This window comes from Dunckerocampus dactyliophorus, chromosome 8 (genome assembly GCF_027744805.1).
Source record: "Dunckerocampus dactyliophorus isolate RoL2022-P2 chromosome 8, RoL_Ddac_1.1, whole genome shotgun sequence".
NCBI classification, from domain to species: domain Eukaryota; kingdom Metazoa; phylum Chordata; class Actinopteri; order Syngnathiformes; family Syngnathidae; genus Dunckerocampus; species Dunckerocampus dactyliophorus.
The window spans coordinates 26,579,361-26,600,710 of record NC_072826.1 but is presented as its reverse complement, the minus strand read 5'-3'; the positions used below and the strand labels follow the sequence as shown (position 1 = coordinate 26,600,710).

The 21,350-nt window shown below is 41.1% G+C and overlaps 1 protein-coding gene across 11 annotated transcripts in view; it reads left to right on the top strand.

Moving 5' to 3' along the window:
• Window positions 1–21,350, top strand: part of ptprt (protein tyrosine phosphatase receptor type T) — a 230,476-nt gene that overhangs the window by 9,711 nt on the left and 199,415 nt on the right. For all 11 annotated transcript variants that reach the window (XM_054784610.1, XM_054784608.1, XM_054784609.1 and 8 more), the window contains exon 2: window positions 12,448–12,573. In XM_054784610.1, coding sequence (XP_054640585.1) covers window positions 12,448–12,573 — 126 coding nt within the window. The remainder of the gene's footprint in view (window positions 1–12,447; window positions 12,574–21,350) is intronic.

Below are 21,350 nucleotides of genomic sequence, written 5' to 3'. Positions count from 1 at the left end.
GAATTTTTTTCCATGGCGCCCTAATCAGTCTCCGATATTGCCTAATGGGCCAGCCGGTTCTGGTGTTGAACACATTAGTCGTGTCCTGTAGTATGTGGTAGTACTTTGATGGCGTGTAAGTGGGTTACCGGTTTCAAGGTATACCACGGTATGAAAAAGTCATGGTTTCAAAACTGCTAAAATAGTCCATCATACGGTCCTACGGTATGAGAGACAGTGGAGGACATATTTAGTCCTGTGTTATTCCTTGCAGTTGGAGCTGGGCTTCGATGTGTTGAAGCTACGGGCATGCGATGTGTTGCTGAAGTCTTGCAACTTAACTGTCGCGGCATAGCTAGCAGTGATGTTAGCCTCCTCGTTAGCATCACCGGTGTGTCAAGACGTGTGCCCTCGTAGAGTTCTGCATCCCGTAGCGTGTGGATTTACAGTGGTACCTCAGTTAAGATCCGCCCCGGTTAGCGTGTTTTTTGGTTAACATTCAAAATTTTGGCAAAAATTTGGCCTTGGCTTGCGTTCGCCCGCTTGTTTAGCGTCCAAAATAATGTCTGGTTTGTTTACGCCGCCACCTTGGATCATGCGCCAAAGGCGAAATGTTGTGATACTTGCACGTGATCTCGCAATTAGTCCATCATAACGGCAAAAAAGTTAAACAAACAACTAAAAAACACAGCATCACTGGTCGGAGATGCTTCCCATACCTTCCTCACCAGAAAATATACTCAAGAGCAAAAATTTGATATTACTATACGCAGCACAAACAGAGCAAAAAAGTAAATATTTGCAAATACACAGCAAGATTATGAGTGTCTGCAAGCAGATATTCAATATATAGACGCGCAGAACGACAGCCTCATAGATATGATCCTGGGGGTCCATGAAGATGTCAGAAACCTTATGGAAATAAATAGAGCACTGAGCAAGGATACCAAGGCACTAGAAGAGGAAATCGAGGAGATACAAGATCTAAATGCTGCCTTGTGTGCTGCTCTTAAGAACGATATCAAGGCATTATTGGAAGACAATGCTGCGATGTGCGCTGTTCTTAAGGAGGCTGTAAACCCTATGGAAGAAAATAAAGCATTATGCAAGGATGTTAGGGTTCTACAGGATGATATCAAGGCACTATTGGAAGATACGTCATACAGAGAGGGAGTAGGATTAAATAAACTCTGCTTCTTCCTACTCCTTTTTGCATATGTGGAATAACTTGAAGCATTCAGTGTAAACTGTATGCATGTTGGAAATAAGCTAAACAATAACCATAACCATCTCCACATTTGGTGATACTCGACGTGGGTAAAAATGTCGACTGACAACAGTGACAACAATGAGGCTGTACCGGCACCGCAACAAGCTAACAAGTTGGCTAACGTTGGTGCTATCTGCGCCGGCAACACAACCCATGCTTGTGGTTTCACATATTGAAGGTCAGTTCCTACTGCGAGGAATAACACAGGACATATTTCCACGTAGTGGCCACACTGGATGCCTCGACGACGGCCATTACAGGAGCCCGTAGGCCAATTTACAGCAGTTTTTAAAATCGGTTTTCATTATAAGGGAAAACATGATACCGATATCGACCGATATTATCAAACATCCCCAGTTGTGACCTTTTTTGAACCACTGATTGAGCCAGTGATTGCGTTTATTTTCATTTTGCTTTGTTTTTTAAATAAGAAAGCATTTATGGTCGTGTGACATGAGTCGCAGGGTTAGCCACCGTAGACTGCATGAAGAACTGCATTTCATTTATTATTTATTTAGAAATAATTCAATTATTTTGTTATTTATTTTACATACATATATTACACTTCTATCATGTTCTATTATATTGTTTAGAAATTACCGTTCAAACAGAGTTTTTTCCTCTTCAACTGTGATATTTTTGTCCAAGGTTATCATACGGTCAGAATCTCATACCGGCCGAGCCGTCAATTAAGGAACAACAAGAAGTTTTAAATCAATTCAGAGAAGTTAACAAGACAATTATGCATGTTTGGCAATGCTGCTCAGCTTTTTATTCCATCCTTTCTTTTTTTTGTTGTCTTTTTTGCTATTATGTGCTTGGTAAAAAAACCCAACAACTATCCAGTAAAAAGCCTTATGCTTTCCAAGGCTGCGGTGAAATGATGAATAGCTCAGTAAAAAAGCAGCAAACTCGTAAAATTTGTCAGTTCGAGATGATTAGCTCCTGCTTTTTTATGCCGCACACACACTGCAGTGCTGCTGGGACGTGCAGGCGGATAAAGAAAGCGCACGTTGACTGGTCCCGTGAGCATTTGCTTACACACAAGGTTGAATAACAACGCTGTTATATTTCATAACACACATTTTCAAATGTTTGCAAATGAAAAGGTGGTGTTAAAGCAGAATGCAGTCTCAGCATTTGCTTTACGCCCTTGCTTTACTTGTGTGCCTGACAAGGATTATATACATGCAGTACATATATATACACTCCTGATCGAAATCTTAAGGCCAGTTGAAAAATTGCTAGAGTTTGCATTTTGCACATTTGGACCTAATGAGGTTTTAAGTAGAGCATCAATATGCAAAAACAAGAAGGGGGAGTGAGACAAAAAATATTTTGAAAAAGTAATTTATTGAAAACAACAATTAAACTGGAATAGGCTGTTTATCAGATGATCAAAAGTTTAGGACCATCGCTCAAAAAATAACCAAAAACTCTCCAAACCATAACAAAAAATGTTCTCAGTAGGACTCAGTAATGAGAAGCTCCACCGCTCTTGTTAATCACTTCAAATATTGCTTTGGGCATGCTTGATGCGAGTGTTTCCAGGAGGCTGAAGATGGCTTCACCAAGGGCATCAACTGTCTGGAACTGATGGCCATTTTTATAAACTTCCCTTACCATCCATCCCCAAATGTTCTCTATGGGATTTAAATAAGGGGAACATGCAGGATGGTCCAAAAGAGTGATGTTATTCTCCCTGAAGAAGTCCTTGGTCAAGCGAGCATTGTGAACTGCAGTGTTGTCCTGTTGAAGAACCAGCTGTTACCACACAGACGAGGGCCCTCAGTCATGAGGGATGCCCGCTGCAACATCTGCACATAAGCGACCGCCGTTTGACGACCCTGCACCACCTGAAGCTCCAGTGTTCCACTGAATGGAAAAAGCACCCCAGATCATGATGGACCCCCCTCCACTGTGCCGGGTAGAAAACATCTCAGGTGGGATCTCCTTGTCATGCCAGTAACGTTGGAAGCCATCTGGACCGTCAAGGTTACATTTTTTCTCATCAGAGAATAAAACTTTTATTCCACCTTTCAATGTCCCATGTTTGATGTTCCCTGGCAAAGTCTAAACGGGCAGTTTTGTGGCCTTGAAGGAGACGAGGTCTTTAAATTCCTTTTTTGTTTTTAAACCCTTTTCCCGCAGATGCCGTCTGATGGTTATTGCGCTGCAGTCGGCACCAGTAAGGGCCTTAATGTGGGTGGAAGACCGCCCTGCGTCTTGATGGACAGCCAATTGGATCCTTCAGCTCAGCGCAGGCGTGATTTTTTTGGGTCTACCACTTGACTTTTTTGTTCCATAATGCTCAGGATCTTTCAAAAAATGTAGAATGACTGTCTTACTGCACCCAACCTCAGCAGCAATGGCACGCTGAGAGAGGCCTTGCTTATGCAGCTCAACAATCCGACCACGTTCAAAAAGAGAAAGCTTCTTAGCTTTAGCCATCAGGAGGGCATGACAGTGTGAATGCCTGACAGAAAATGAACATTTTTAGCAGATTTGGGCTTTTACAGCCTGTGGTCTTAAACTTTTGATCAGCTATTTCAGTTTAATTGTTGTTTACAATAAATTACTTTTTCAAAGTGCTTTTTGTCTCACTCCCCCTTCTTGTTTTTGCATATTGTAGCTCTACTTAAAACCTCATTAACACCCAAATGTGCAAAATGCAAATTCTAGCAATTTTTCAGCTGGTCTTATTAAGATTTCGATCAGGAGTGTATATGTGGTGAAATAGTGAGAGACTTCAAGGTTGTCATCATGACTTCTCTGCTCACATTTAATCCTCAACACCACGGGAACGCTACCATAGTGACAGGACGTGATCTGTGCGTGTGCGTGTGTGTGTGTGTGTGTGTGTGTGTGTGTGTGTGAGCGTGCGTACATGTGAGAGAGACATTAGCATCAAAGTGGATTAGACAGCCTTTCGATGTGTGTAAGATTGGGGTCAACCTCAACAGCTTTGTGTTCCTGTCAAAGGTTAACATGATCCCTGTGTGTGTGTGTGTGTGTGTGTGTGTTTTTGGAGGCAGAAAAACAATTACAGCAGCATGAATCTCATCAAGTGTGTGTGTGTGTGTAATTGTGATGAGTGTTGACATTGTATTGTGTGTCCCCTCATGCAGAACTAAAGGTTACAAGGTAGCGCACCACCCAGTCCCCCAATTCATGTTGCAGTTAATTAAAGTGCCAACACAACCTTCTTGAAAACGTTTGGCCACCCTGTAAGCCTTTCTCACACGCACGCACACACGCACGCACACCACCCTCCCGATCCACCCTCCTGTTTTTGCCAGGAAACTCGTGGTTCGCCCTTCTTTCCCTGTGTCCTCCTGATCCCACATTTTTAACAACATGTATTTAGTATAATTCATTATTATTTTATTTTAATTGTTTTCATTATAATGAGGTATACTATAAATTCCATCCATTCATCTTCCCCGCTTATCCGAGGTCGCGTCTCGGGGGCAGCAGCCTAAGCATGGAAGCCCAACCTTCCCTCTCCCCAGCTACACTGTCCAGCTCCTCCCGGCGGATCCCGAGGCGTTCCCAGGCCAGTTGAAAGACATAGTCTCTCCAGCGTGTCCTGGGTCTTCCTCGAGGTCTCCTACCGGTTGGATGTGCCCTGAACACCTCCCCAGGGAGGTGTCTGGGAGGCATCCTGACCAGATGCCTGAGCCACCTCATCTGGCTACTTGGGAGTTTCTCCCGGATGACAGTGCTTGTCACCTTATCTCTAAGGGGCAGCCCAGCCACCCTACGCTTGTACCCGCCATCTTGTCCTTTCGATCACTACACAAAGCTCATGACCATAGGTGAGGGTAGGAACATACTGTAGGAATGTAGAATGCTTCTGGATTGGCAGACCAGGGTGCTAAGGGTGTATTCCAACTATCGTGGGGTCACATATATTCAGGGGTTCTGGAGAGGAGGTTTTCATCCTGCTCGTGGAACTGTGGACCAACTCTACACTCTCGGCAGGGTCCTCGAGGGTGCATGGGGCCTGTGTTCCTCGAGGAATCCTGTAGGGAGTACTCTGGGAGTATGGGGTACTGAACCACCTAATTCAGGCAGTTCCCTTCCTGTATGACCGCTGTCAGAGCTTGGTTCGCGGTACCGGCAATAAGTTGGACTTGCTTCCAGTGAGGCTTGGACTCCTGCAGGGCTGCTCTTTGTCACCGATTCTGTTCATTAATTTTATGGACAGAATCTCTAGCCGCAGCCCGGGCGTTGAGGGGATCCCGTTAGGTGGCTGCAGGATTGGGTCTCCTGCTGGCTTCGTCGGGCGTTGTACATGCAGTGATGCAGACTCTGCAGTGGTCTGTTGTGAGCTGAGCCTAAAGGCAAAGCTTTGAATTTACCGGTCAGTCGAGGTTCCTACCCTCACCTGTGGTCAGACTATGAATGAATTAAAAAAATATTAATTCTATACTTAATGTTGTACTTAATGTTTGTGTTATCATGGCCTCAAACCACTCGCTGTTGCCCCCAGAGGGTGACGGTGGCATGACAGGACAACAAAGCCCGTCTTTTTGTCTTGTTGGGGTAGCGCTAAATGACATTTAGATGTTTACGGTGCGTGTGCGTGTGTGTGAGTGTGTATTTCTTCATGCACGTTCCCTTGGCGCCTCTTTGTTAACAGTTATTAAATCAGCTGTCAGCAAACATGGTGATGCCTTTAAATATTCCCATTAAGCCGCTTTAAAGCATATGCTGAGTTATGCCATCTGCCCCCCCTGTACTCCTGGCACACACACACACACACACACACACACACACACACACACACACACACACACACACACACACACACACACACACACACAGAGTGAGGATGTGATGTAAGTGAGCAGTAAACAGACTCTTTAGGGTTGTTGGCTGCAGGCCTCGTCTAGTCTGGTCTGGTCTCATGGATTCAGCGCTGCGTTGTGACTCGCTGCGTTCCGTCGCCACGCGTTAGCTGTATCGCACGTGAAGGCCTCTGATAGCTGCACGGCTGCCTCAGGGGTGGGGAGGGGGATCTTTGCATGAAGACGATGGGGGGATTCAAAACACTGCAGGGTGTGTGTGTGTGTGTGTGTGTGTGCGTCTGTGTGTGTGTGTGTGTTTGCTTGCGTGACTTCCATGAGCTCTTTAGTTCATGTGAATATTCATAAAATGTTGATGGTTGTTGTTGTTAAAGAATAAATGAGATGAGTCTAATGAGATGTTTTCCACGTGGATGTTGAGACTCACATGCTGTACATGTCACCCACTGACCTTCCTTTAGCCTGCAGCCATCAAAACAGCAACGTATTTCATAATAACACAACCGAGTGCCACTCAGGGGCCCCAAAAATAGCTACAAATAAAAAGGCGGCCCCCAATGACCACTATTAATGTAAATCTATCTTTTTACAGCCATCACTGAATATACATCATTGCTTCATGTTTAAAAGCATTGACTGGTTATAATAATAATAATATTAAGAACAAAAATAAAAAAATATTATAACATTAATAATGTGATAAAAATATGATGAAAAAAGTATAGTTTTTTATTTATTCTTGGAAAATGGAAAAACAAACAACTTTTTTTTCATTTTTAAACAACAACAAATATTAATGTTTTAATTTAAAGAATTCAGAAATTAATATTCGGTGGATTAACCCTGATTTTTTTTTTTTAATCACAGCTTTCATGCGCTCCACCAGTCCAAATTTGGGGTAGATTTTTGTATTTTTTAGATTTGTACAGAGGTGTTTATGTTAGGTGTGTAACGCTACACCATGATAATGGTTCGGTTTGTTTTGGGTACAGTAAAGGAAGAAAATGCAGAACATAAAAACATGGATTGGACCCCAGATGCAGAGACAGAGGCAAATTTGGCAAAAAATAAAGTCTTATTGGAAAAAATACAAAAAGGCACCATGAAATAATAATAAACTGATTAGACCAAAAAGAGGCAGCCAGAGCGGAGCAGCGAGGCTGTCAGGAAATCGAAGATAAAAGAGGATGAACTATGTACAAAAATGATTAACCACAAAACAGGAGGAGGTGTGCTAAACTGGGAAAAAGATACTGGAGGTGGAAGAGGAACAGTCTGGCGTCTTCCTGCCACAGCCGCTCTTGTGATTAAGAACACCAGTTGGAAAGGAGCGGCAGGTTTGCCTCGTTTCTCCGCCCTGCACGGGAAATTAGGGGATCTGGAGAGGAAATACACAAAAAAAACAGTTGGAAGAACAAATTATGGACAGGATGGAAAAAACAGAAAGTGACTGGTTAGCTCAGGGGTGTCCAAAGTGTGGCCCAGGGGCCATTTGCGTCCCGCGGCACATTCTAAAATTAAGATTCAACCACAAAATAAAAGAAAAGCAACAGCAAAAATGGAAAAATCAGCAGTACTTTTATAAGAATACCGTCAAAATATTAAGAGAAAAAGTTGTAATTTTACGAGAATAACGTAATATGAGGAAAAAATTTAATTTTAGTAGCACAAAGTTAAAATATTGACGAAAAAATAAGTTGTTATATTATGAGAGACAAACATAACAAAATAAAGTTGTCATTTTTGGAAAATGAGGTGGGGGGAAAAGTGATAATATTATGGAAATAAAGTCATAATTACAAGAAGAAAGTTGAAATAGAATTAATAGAAAAAAACAGCAGCAAAAATGGAAAAAACAGCTGTCATTTCATGGGAATAAAGCCAAAAATATTAAAAGAAAAAAAGTCGGAATGAGGAAAAAAAGGCGCAATTTTTTTTAAAAATAAAGGTGGAATATTATGACGAAAAATAATGTCATTTTGGTAGCTTAGCGTTGTTAAGTTATTGTAGTTATTGTAGAAATATTGTAGTTTTTAAAGTTGTAATATTATGAGAAACAACACAAAATAAATCAATCTAATTTTTGCAAAATTAGATTGGGGGAAAAGTTCTAATATTATGGGAATAAAGTCAAAATATGGGAATAAAATCGTAATATTATGAGAAAAAAATTTACAAACATTATTTGAGAAGAAAGTTGAACTGTTTGGGAAATGAAAACAAAAGACAACAGCAAAAATGGGGGAAAGCAGAGCAAATAGCGAAGTTGATACTAATAATAGGCGTTTTCACCTATATGACAAAGCTGACGTGCAGTTTTTTCTTTAAAAATGTACAACTTCTTGGCATCTTTACGAAATATCAAAGTGGCAAAGTTGCATGCTTTCACTTTCCACTATGTGGCCCTCGCAGGAAAAATGTTTGGCACACTGGGTTAGCTTTTGTGTTCATGGCTTTAATGATGTAAAACAATGAAACATAAAAAACACTCTCATAAATACTATTCTCAGATTTGAAAATATGCAGTGTATTGTGCATTTAATGAACAGCTGGAATTGATTTGGGACAGCACTACTAAGTACACAGTGATATACCGTATATATGCTGTATATAGTGATACATACATAGTATACTTCATGAAGTGAAGTATTCCATGCAACACCAGGGTATAAATCAGAGTGAAGTTCAAGTCAAATATGATAAAATAAACATGTGCTTCATGCCCCGCTCTTTATGCCGTTAGCGGAAATGTTGATCAGCATGACACCCGCCACGAAAGGAAGAACCCGTCATCCCCACGCCCACCACCAGCACCCCCGCAGCCGCATCGGTGCCACACGTTGTACAGGCAAACATTTTCCCAATCACATTCATTTTCATGATGCACATTTCCTGACATAGATCCTAATTATTAGTGTGTGTGTGTGTGTGTGTGTGTGTGTGAATTGCGCTCCCTTTCAAAAAGTAGAACTGTGCTATCGCTGTGGGCCCGCCCCCCACGACTGAAATGATGTTGAATATTGATGCTGCCCCCCCCACCTGTTTACAGCAGTGATCTAAGTAGATCTCTTTGATTTCTCTTCCTTTCTAATGAGATGACTGAAGACGAGGGGGCGATAAATGCTAATTATGCTCATTGATGAATTCATAGCGACTAGTTAGAGAAATGTTTTTCTGGTTTGTGAGCTGCTGGAGGTTTTTGTTTTGATTTTTTTTTTTCATTTTTCAAGTCCGTGGATGCGAGCGTTGATGCAAGTGTTGCTGCTGAAGGCGTCAGCGTGTCTTCATCAAACGTCTTTAACGCTTTACGTTTGCTTTTAAAGGCTGCAGACTGTCAGGCCACATGGGAATGTTGTCTCTTCAACTTGAAAACTACACTTATTTACTTTTACTCTTTTACAAAGTGTTGCTTTTACTCATAAATACTTGTAACAACATTCACCATGTTTGCATGCACGCAATATTCCCGTTAACCCGTAAGAAACCATGGTGATGTGCGCCTCCACAACACTTAAAGTGTGTTAAAGTGTGTTCTATATTATATAGCGTATAGCTTTGCGCTTGATTTGCGCTCATTCAGCTCCTATAGGAAGCATTTAGGAGTGGTTGTCATGTGACTCTCTCAAGATATGGCTTCTCAAACTGTTATTTCTAGAAATACTATCAACAATTGTACAAACAAAAGCCACGTTCTGAAGGTTTTATTTTTACTTGTATATAAATATTAGTGTTTCTGTACCTACACCCATTGATGCACACCATCATATTTAAGTTGTTATGGATATACACGCACGGTGGTCTAGTGGTTAGCATGTTGGCCCCAGAGTCACAGTCTGGAGATCGGGAAGACCTGGGTTTGGAGTTTGCATGTTCTCCCTGTGCGTGCGTGGGTTTTCTCCGGGCACTCCGGTTTCCTCCCACATTCCAAAAACATGCATGTTAGGTTAATTGGCGACTCTAAATTGTCCATAGGTATGAATGTGAGTGTGAATGGTTGTTTGTCTATATGTGCCCTCCCATTGGCTGGCGATTGGCAGTCCAGGGTGTACCTCGCCTGTCACCCGAAGTCAGCAGGTACCTCGCCTGTCATCCGAAGTCAGCAGGGATAGGCTCCAGCATACCCCCACGACCCTAATGAGGAGGAAAAACAACAACAAAAACAAAAAAATCTGCAATAATAGAAAAAGTGAGAATTTTAAGACAAAAAATGTGTAATTTACCAAGAAAAAGTCGCAAATTTATGAGAATAATGTGGTAATATATGCGCAGGGCATAATACGGAAGCGGATGTTTTAACTCCTGATTTAACTCTAGACTCCTTGGTTGACACGCCCACTCATGCTGCCACAGGGCGCTTCCAATGTTAACAGATTCATGTGCTGAATGACTCTTCAGAGTTTAAGTCCAAGTCAACATAGTGAGAAAAGTTGACCGGAACCGACCAAAGTCATCATGGAAAACGTACCTGCCGCCTGCAGTTCATGCAAGACGCGCTTTTATTGACAGTGAAATGTGTCCAAGCGGAAACGGCAGTTGGGCTGAACTAATGTTCTGTACCACAGAGCCGCGTTTGTCAAAATTGCGCCACAGCCGTCGGGGTGGCCGGAGTGTGACCACCCCTGGCCATCCCGTATCTCCGCCACTGTCCCTCGCCACTTCGTGCTTCAAATTTCACAGCTTCACTCCATCACGGTTTGTCAAAAATTGAATCATTAATAAATCATCACTGTTTTCTGGTTGAATACGGCTTATTATTAGTCAACAAATATGCATATTCAAGCAAATGTTACGTATTCGTTGCCTAAATGAGGCATTTTCAAGCATAAAAATGGCTAAATGAAGAAAAGTACAAGTATAAGGCATTCAGGAGATGCATTCAAAGACGTAGTGACATATGTAGTATTCTTCACTGGTCACTAGGTGTGAGTAATGTTACTGTAATGTTCGGTGGGTGACTATTTGGGTGACTATTTGGGTGTCTAGAGGGCTTTAATAATGTTAAAAAGTGTATTTAGAAGGTCGTTTTTGATTCTGTGACTATGAAAATATTCCATTTATAAATAAGGAATCCTACTTTGTGAAAACTCACTGATCACAGTAGGGTCTGGAACCAATTAACCGCAATAAACAAGGGATTACTATAGCCTACATCAGGGGTGTCCAAACTGCGGCCCAGGGGCCAGTTACGGCAGTGGCTGTTTTTTTATTTTTATTTAAGTGGCTCCCGGCACATTCTGAAAACAGTTAAACAAGAAAGCTATAAACCAACAGCAAAAATGGAAAAAAGAGCAGTAATTTTACAGTAATAATAATAATATTAAGAGAGAAATAGCATAAAGTAGAAATAATAAAGACTAAACATGTAATTTCTTTCAACAGGTGTAATATTATGGGAAACAAACAAAACAAAGAATAAAATGAGGTTGGGTAAAAGCTATATATAATATTACGCTAATAAAGCCAAAATAAAAAGACATAACATTACAAGAAAAAAGGTACGAGAATAAAATAAATAAAAAAAAGCAAAAAAGCACCTTCTAATAAAAAATACAAATAAATGTAAAATAATAATAATAAAACAATAGAAAAGTACATACTAATAGTACGCTCTGTCACTGATAACACAAATCGGAGATTTTCTTGAAAAAAATGTCTTTGCACGTCTACATGGGTTGGTTTCACCCCTGCTGTGCATGATCAACACAGGAAGTGAAGCAAGTATCAGTCATTGCTGAGACAGGAATGTTGAGGGGTAGCATTGCTTCTTCCTTCCTTTCCTTTCCTTTTGGGACGTGTTGAATTGTGCAGGTGGAACCGTGTTACGCACGTTTGATAATAAACTTGACCCTTGCAGTGCGGCATGGCCCAAAGAGTACACCATCACAATTTGGTGAGAATCAGCATAAAAATCTTTGGGGCGTGGCTGACTTGCAGGAGCCCATCCAAGTGAGCGACGTCTGCCAAACGCCAGCAGCGACAAACGAGGCGGATGAAGAAGCGAGCGTTAATTGATTCCACGACTTAAAGCGAGGGCGCTCGCTTCTATTTTCAAACGCTTCTCAACAAATTAAAGGGGCTGTGCGTCAAAGCATATGCCTAATTAGCGGAGTGGGGTGCGTTCGCGGCGCTGGAGGCTAGCGGAGAAGGCTAATGTACTGGAAAAAAATGTGCCTTCGCGCAAAGTAGCGACGAGCATCTGGGACTTAATCATGTTGACACTTGGTCCGCCTCTCAGTCGTCTGCAAAGCAGCTTCAGGAGTCAAAACATCCCCCAAGTGCAAGAAAGCTCATAGCGCCACAGTGTGGAGGAAATAGGCGCCATTTAAATGGCTGGAATGAGTTGTTGATCACCCTGATGCTGATTGACTGGTGTTATCTCTGTGGCAGGCGGCTGTAACTTTGAGGACTCGTACAACAGTTGTGGCTACAGCGTCTCTCTGGGAACCAATGGCTTCACCTGGGAACAAGTGAGCTCATGGGACAAGCCCACTTTGGACCATGCCATGCATCCAGGTATGTGTCAATCAATCCATCAATCAGTCAATCTCCCATTCGTATTTCTATCCTTTTCATTGTTTCATTGCAGGTGTTTACGTAAACACCATTTCTTGCCCGCGGTTTTTTTTTTTAATTGGCCCGCGGCATTTTCCAAAAATATAATTTAACAAGAAAACTAAAAAAGACAAAACATCAACAGCAAAAATGGAAAAATCATCAGTAATTTTACAAGAATAAAGTCAAAATATTAAGAGAAAAAAATTGTCATCTAAAAAAAAAAAAAAGAGTAATTTTATGAGAATAATAATATCATTCGGAACATCATTTTAGTAGCAAAAAGGTGAAATATTAAAGAAAAGATGTATTTTTTAAAAGTCGTAATATCATGAGAGACAAAACAACAAAATAAGTTGTCATTTCTGGAAAATTAGGTTGGAGTCAAAATATTATGGGAATGATGTCAAAATTATGAGAAGAAAATGGACAGGAAGAAAGTTTAAATATTTGGAAACTTAAAAACCCCCAGCAGCAATGGGAAGAAAAAAATATGCTGTAATTTTACGAGGATAAAAATATAAAATATTATGGGAATAAAATAATGATTACAAGAAGAAAAATTTCCAAGAAGAATGTGGAAATATTGGGGAAATAAAAAAAAAACAACAGCAGCAGAAATGGAAAAAAACAGCTGTAGTTTTACGAGAATAAAAACTAAATATTAAGAGAAAAAAAGAATATTCTAATGAAATTTTTTTTTGCAATTTTCCGAAAATAAACTTGTAATACTATGAGAAAAAATTATGTAATTTAGTTGCTTTTTTAATGAAATATTAAACATTATTGTTTTAGAGCTGTAATATTAATATTATTATTAATAAAGTTGTATTTTGGGGGAAATTAAGTTGGGGGAAAAATTATAATATGGGAATAAAGTCAAAATGTTATGGGAATGAATAATATTATGAGGAGAAAATTTACGAAGTTTAGTTAAGAAAAATGTTGAAATATTTTGGAAAAAAAACCCCAGCAAAAATGGGAAAAAGAGCAAAGAGTGAAGTTGATACTAATAATAAACTTTTTCACCCTTCACAAAGCTGAGATGCATTTAAAAAATATATACAGTATAACATCTTAGCAATTGGTTTTACAAAATATCAAAGTGGCGTACTTTCATTTTTTAGTATCTGGCCCTCGGTGGAAAAAGTTTGGACACCCCTGGGGTAAACACGTTGGCAAATGTTGACGAATGACTGTCGATATTCCAAAGATGCGTTTTTACCTTTTAGAGTGGGTACCAATGTTGCGTAACATGTAACATTTATATATCGGGTTACGGTGCTTGACTCTAGCAAGGAAGACGGACGAAGGGCACAGAACGAAGGTACACAGAGTCTTTGCTGTGTCTTTCTAGAAAGTGAAGGTTAAGCTTGTGTGAGAGAGTGAAAACAATCCATTAATGTTGTGACTGCCTCCTCTCTCTTCTCCCAGTATTTTTTCATCAGTCCTATGTAAGTGTTGCGCAACTCTAATTGTGCTATGTGAGTATGTGTGTGTCAAGAAGGTTTTCTATTAGACGACTGAAAATGCACTGAGCTAATAGACTTCACAGCATTTTGTCATAAACAGCTTCGACATCTGCAACAGAGTCTTAAAAGGACACACACAGAGCGCACACTCTGCAATTTATCAATCACTTCTCCGTCTTTGACGTTGCCGCCAGTCAAAGCTCTGTGATGTCGGCCAATGATCACACACCGATGATTGGCGTCTGTCAGATGCGGCGGAGGGAGATCCGTCAGTCTCCACCCGGCCGGCCGTGATCTGATGCGAGTGAACGAATGCTCCCCCCCTCCATATGCTCGTCTCTCGGCGGCTATCTGTCTCATCTCTGGTTGCGGGCGGTGCTTGTCGCCGCCGATAACCATCACGGCCGTCACGTCGTAGGCGACTTATTGAGCGCACGTTGCCGTGGCAGCTATATAGATGTGATGGAGCGAGATGACGACAAATTGTGTCTGTCAAGTCTCTTTTGTCTCCTGCTTCAAAGACTTTAATTTGCACACGCGTGTCTTTCTCTACTTTAATGTAATGTTAGTATGTAGCAAGTTGTTGAAAATAAGCATTTGATGCCCTGCAGATTTTGTAAGTTTACCCCCTGGCGAAGATACGAACAATCCAGGTGGACCAACTACAACGCAGGTGTCAAACTCAAGGCCCGGGGGCCGGATTCGGGTGTGTGTCCCGGAAAGCCTGGAAATAATGCACAAAAGAAACTTAGTTTATTTTATTATTTTAGTATTCATTTAAAAAATATTATATACAGTATTCCCTCGTTTATCGCATGAGATAGGTTTACCAAAATAGCCTGCAATAATTGAAATCCGCTAAGTAGCCAACTTCATTTTTTTACAATTATTATAAATGTTTTAAGGCTGTAAAGCCCTCACCGTACACTTTATACACTTTTCTCAGACAGGCAATAACATTTTCTCACATTTCTCTCTTATTTAAACGCTCTCAAAAAAGTTCAAACCTTTGTTTGAATTTTAATGATCAACGTAAGAAATCATTAGGTTTCCTCCTGGCGCCGTTCTGCTGTACTGTAGCGTTGTTGTGTCTTTGTTAAAACATATTGCTGCAAACGAACTGAAGATTAATTCACAAGCTAGCAAGCAAGCTAGCGATGACGCAGGAGACGTGGCAGGACGGCACGAAGGAGATTGCTTGACAATGGTCTACAGCCAATCAGGACGCAGAAAACAATGCTCGAGAGAGGGAAGACATAGACGCTCAACTTCCCACAATGCAATTCTTCTTAAAGGGCCAGGATCAGCCTGTAACAACGTTCATAAGCTGTAATAAAAAAAAAGAAGCCCTAAAAAAAAATCTGTGAAACAGTGAATCCGTGAAAAATGGGGTGAAGAACACCGTATATTGCAATTATATTATCTTATTCTTTACTTTTTAAATATGGTTATTTTTTATTTTTTTAGTTATTATTTTAATATTACTGTAAACAATTTATATGTACTGTATATATTTTTTTTACTTATTGAAATATTTAGATTATATTCAGTAAAATGTTCTCGTATTTATTGGCAATTTTGACTGAAAAGTTCTTAGTTTTTTTTTTTGCCAAATCCAATTTAAACTTATTATTTCTTATAATTTAATAATTAATAATTAATATAATCACTGATTATCATTTATAAAATTATAATAATAATAATGATTAAAATTAGTATTATTATTATTAGAATTATACAATAGCTATATACTCAAATTTGTTTTGCTTGGCTCTTTGACTTCTTTCAATGTAAGTTTGTTGGTAAAACAATACAAAGTGAAAATGATAACAATCAAATGTGCATATCATCGTAATATCATGAGGTGATGATACATGAATATGGTTTCACAGTTACAGGTGGCCGTCTGAGGGTAACCGTTCATGATGTGCAACCCCACTGATTTCCTTTTCGGTACGATACTGAGTCAAATTCAGGCTGGTATCGGTGATACCGATCTGATACTTTGTGCAAATACACCTAATGTGTGTGGTAATTTCAAATCATAGCACACAGGTAGCTGACAGCATAAACCAAGCAAGCAAGATATCAAAATAATTCATTTATTTCAACTCTGATGTATATTGAGGTAGCGGCATGATTACAAAAAACAAAACCGTATAAAATATGTGTAAATGGTGTTTTAAACAATAAAAAAGTCAAATAATAAAGCCATTCAAATAATGTATTAATTATTAAGAACTACTATGAGCTGAAAAGATCTCAATATTTAGTTACTTCCCACTGTGTTCCTGTTAATGATAGAGATGATCTCAAATGACTGGCGTATCAAAGTATCTGTATTTGGATTTGAGAATGGATTTTAGCACGTAAAGATCTGGTGTTGGAAGTATTGATGTTTCAGCATCAATCCACACATCACTCGTAACCAGAACTGCAACGTGACCCACGCATGTGACGTCCATGAGCGTAGTAGAATGAAGTCATCCGGTTAAATACTGCATATACTCTACTACTGCATTGTTGTATTTGCTCACAGAGCCTCTTTGCGTGTGTCATCATCACCACAGTTGTCGTCTAATCTTTTCCTCTCTCGGCCTCCAAAGAGCGACGAGGCCGATGCAGTCGTCTCTTGACAGCTCGTAGATTTGACAAGACCGTATCGGCGGCAGCTCCGCTCGCGCTCCGTCTTCTTCATCTGCGTTCAGACGTGGTTGTCACGTTCCTGACGGCTCGTAGATCTCTGGGAACGCTGCGGTTGGATTTGTGCGAATGCTTTGTTAACTTTTTATCGTCTTTTGTTTTGGCACGCTGATGAAATCGTCTTTGCAGATCGGACGTATGACAGCGAGCGTTCGCAAGACGGCTAATGATGATGCATACGATCCATACCAGTGAGCGTCACGTGACCTTTTCATCTCCGCAAAACCACCACTGAAACTTTTCTTGTTGATGGAATCCGTCATCTTCACTGATATGGTAGCATCTCTGTGTTTGGATGCACATTGTTGTGCACAATGCACTATATTACAGCACGTAATGGGAACTGAGGAGTAGCGTACCTGCTCTCTAAGCCCTCTTTCACCAGACCAGGTCTATGGTTGTCATTCCGGTCTTTCTCTATATTTGTCTTTTGCTGTTTTTATCTTTACTCACGTGTGTGTGTGTACTTCAGGATTGGGGGAGTTCGGGGTGGGGGTTTGAACTGCTTGAACGTATTTGCCATGATATCTACCCTACACCTCAAAGCAATGTAAAGTTCAAAATATGTATAAAACTACAGCTTAGAGCACTGGTCATCAACCTTTTTGAGGCCAAGATCCCTGGTCTTGGCCATGAACCTACGCAAGCGATCCAGTGACAAATGAGCCACGGGCCACGGATAGCCCCTGGGCCGCACTTTGGGCATTTGCGCTCTTCGTCTGGGTTGGCGCTGTGGGCAAACCGCAACTCTATTTGGCTTGTTGGCGTTTAGAGTCGCGGGCGAGCGATGGTGTTTGAGGAGAGAGGGGCTGGTCAATGCCTAACAGTCAGCCCTAACGATCCGCGTCTCCGCAGCTTGAAGATTTTGGTGTGGCATGCGCTGGCATCTCCGGTCAGGTTTTGGGGACTGGGCTCCGGGCTGGGACTTAAGGGTTGCGTGCCCGCAGGGCAAAATGCATGCCTGTTGGTCATCCTCTCGGAGGGGAGTACACTCATAATAGATTTATTTTTCCCGACAAATCCCAAAGATCGACTGGTCGATCACGATCGGCAGGTTGGCAACCCTTGCCCTATCCATCCAACCATCCATCCATTTTCTTTGCCGCTTGTCCTCACTAGAGTCGCAGGGGTATCCCAGCTGACTTATGGGCGAGAGGCAGGATACACCCTGGACAGGTCGCCAGCCAATCGCAGGGCACATATAGACAAACAACCATTCACACTCACATTCATACCTATGGACAATTTAGAGTCTCGAGTCATCCTAACATGCGTATTTTGGGAATGTGGGAGGAAACCGGAGTACCCGGAGAAAACCCACACACGCACACACATGCAAACTCCACACAGAGTCCAAACGGAGATTCGATCTCCTGACTGTATGGCCAACATGCTAACCACTCGGCCACCGTGCGGACCGCTGGCTTAAATAATACAGAACTCTTTCAGTTCACTTAGTTTTCTTGTACCATATTTCCCGCACTGTAAGTTGCACTGGACTATGTCGCATTTATTTACAAATTGATTTCAAGACCAAAAACAGACATTTCATCTGGAAAGGCAAGTTATTCACCGACACGATAGCACACAGAACAACAGGCTGAAAAGGTGTCCGCTATGTTAGCTTAACACATGAACACTTACTGAACTACACAATAGCATGAAGAACATTCCTGGGAGGCTGAGTAGGCTAAATGAAAATAACGAGTCAGCGAGTTGAACAAGCAAGTTCACCAAACTCCCGATCTCATTCCACATCACTGTTGTTGTCACAAGCCTAGAGTGCCCTTTTGCGGGTGTCAACGCTAACGTTCGCTCCCTTGGTTTATGTCAGTCAGTATGAAGTCACAACATGTTAAATTATATATATTTTTTGATAAGTCAAGAGAATAGACAAACGTCTGCAAAATACGGAAGTTCTTCTCGTTTTTCAGTTGTTTCCTTTGTGGTTTGACTGGTTGCAAAGCATGAAGCATCAAATTATCAACCAATTTTGTTCCACCTTTGTTTCAGCACTCCAAGTCATTACCAGCAATTTTACACTTATTTTGGCTATGTATGCTCAATAGACATAAAAGTATACCTCATTTTCTAGTATAAATAAGCATACACTCCAAATGATTCTGATTCTAGTTGGACTCGTACAAATAGAAGGATTATCACAGACTGGTATCTGTGAACATGAGATGTTTTCCAATGTTTGGACCACCATCTACCAACCCCCAGCGAATGGCGAGTCATATTGACCCAGGAATATCACAGGAGGGGAGAAATTGAGGATGGCCAATCACACGTTAGCAGAAAATTGCTCGGGGCAATCGATGAGCTTGTGGGCGGTCCAAAGGGTTACGGGCTTCAGCTCCTAATGCTTGACCTGTCTCCACTGACTGTAGCGTAACATTTACCGTTTTTGGACGGTAAAAACTGCAGGGGAGCAAAACTGCCTATAGAAAAAGTGCAGGGGACATGTTCCAAATGGTCTCCGTGGTCTACATGAACCTGGCCAGGGACAACAGATGGAAACTAGCCCTTGTGTGTGTTCATTGGTATCTACTGTAACTATTTGAACTAAAGCAATCAGTGGCTTCATCACTGCTCTTTATTTAAATGGCATCTCCAGAAGCTCCGGTCCTTTGCTTTTCCTTTAGTTTTAGCCGCCATTTGACAGCCCAAACCTCTTTTTACTCTTTTCGTCATTGGAGCAATTTGCAATTTGGGAAAGTCTGTGTGGGCTCAGCTGACAATGTCAGAGCAAAACAAAGTCTGTTTTTAGACTTTTTTTGAACAGCGACTGACAAGCAAACTGCAGCGTACGTGAAGCCTCTCGGCTCCGCCTGTCCTCGCGTTGCCTTTCAAGATTTCCATCGCAGACGTCCCCGCCTCCTGAGGCGACTCTGTCCTAAAATGTGCCTCTAGGTTTCCATCAGTGATCTTATTTTAACTTTGACAGCTTGACAGCAAAGAGTTGTACTTTGACATTTGTCTGCTAATGTGTGTGTGTGTGTGTGTGTGTGTGTGTGTGTGTGTGCGGGTGTGTGTGTGTGTGTGCGGGTGTGTGTGGGTGTGTGTTCGGCATCTTATTTTCTCCTCCAGAGGCTGAAAACAAACCAAGGCTAATCAGAGACTCACACGTACACACGCACACACACACACACACACACACACACACACACACACACGGTAATAGACTTGTAAATGACAGTGTTTGAGTGTGTGTGTGTGTGTGTGTGTGTGTGTGAGCGTCAAGTGGGGCTGATGGCTGCAGAGGTTAAACATCTCGTCTGCTTTTTTGGTCTGGGTGCTGATTGGAGAGCTCTCGTGAGGCTCGACTTGATTGCGTTTTTGATTTGTGGGCGGGTCGTGCTGCACAAATGACAAATGCAAGCGGCGATAATGACACGTTGACGGACAGACCGACGTCTTTCCTCGTGTTTCGTACTGAGAAGTACAGCAAAATGCAGTACGCTGTCAGTACCCGTATCTTGCACTCATAACGCTCACAAATGGCGGAAGGGGAGGGACTAACTTGAACTAATGTGGTGGTGGAAAGCAGTGAACAGAAGAAGAAGAAGCGCGTACATTTTGTGATCATCATTTCCAGTAAGTGCAGTGCGCTGTCAAACCTTGCGCCCCCAGGAACTAACTACAACGTGTACACAGTACACTTATTGAAGTGTACTGACTGAAGTATTCCATTTGAGACGCAGCCTTTGTTTTTTGTCAGCGTTGAGCCTCCGCTTCATACAAGCTCCTCACTTTTGACGGGAAATGCAAGCCGTGTTTGAAGGCAAGTGAAACGTGCTCTCAGACGTGAGGCTTCTTTTTCTTTTGGGATCATTGAGAGTCAGCGTGGAGTTGTCTCGTGCTTTGAGACAAGACGAGTTAGCTAACACACACACAACTTGTGTATGTAGGAAAAGCATATTTTTGCAGAAATAACTCAAAGGTGACCTTTTTGTAGTCTTTTGTCACATTTCGGAATCTTGCTGGTAAAGCGGACGTGTCCAAAATACGGCCCGGTGGCCATTGGCGGCCCATGGCTGCTTTTTTATACTAAAAAATAAATTTAATAAGAAAAAAACAACAGCAAAAATGAAAAAAATCAGCAGTGTTTTCTAATATTAAGTGAGAATATTAGAAAAAAGGTGGTCACTTTACGGGAATGATGTTGTAATGTTATGAGGAAAAATAATTTTACTATCATAATGTTGACATTTTCAAGAAAAAAGACATTTTTAAAAGTCAGAATATTATGAAAAACAAACAAAACAGCAAATAAAGCTGTCATGTTTGAAAAATGAGGTGGCGGAAAAAGTTGTAAAGTTACAAGAATAAAGTAAAAATATTATCAGAATAAAGTCATAATTATGAGAAGAAAATTTACAAGAAGAAAGTTGAAATAGTTGGGAAAAAAGACAGCAGCATTGAAGAAAACAGCTGGAATTTTACAAGAATAAAGTCAAAATAGCAAGAGAAAAAAATCATACTCCAAAGAGAAAACATTTTGCAATTTTATGAGAATAAACTTGTAATATTATGAGGAGAATTATTGTCATTTTAGTA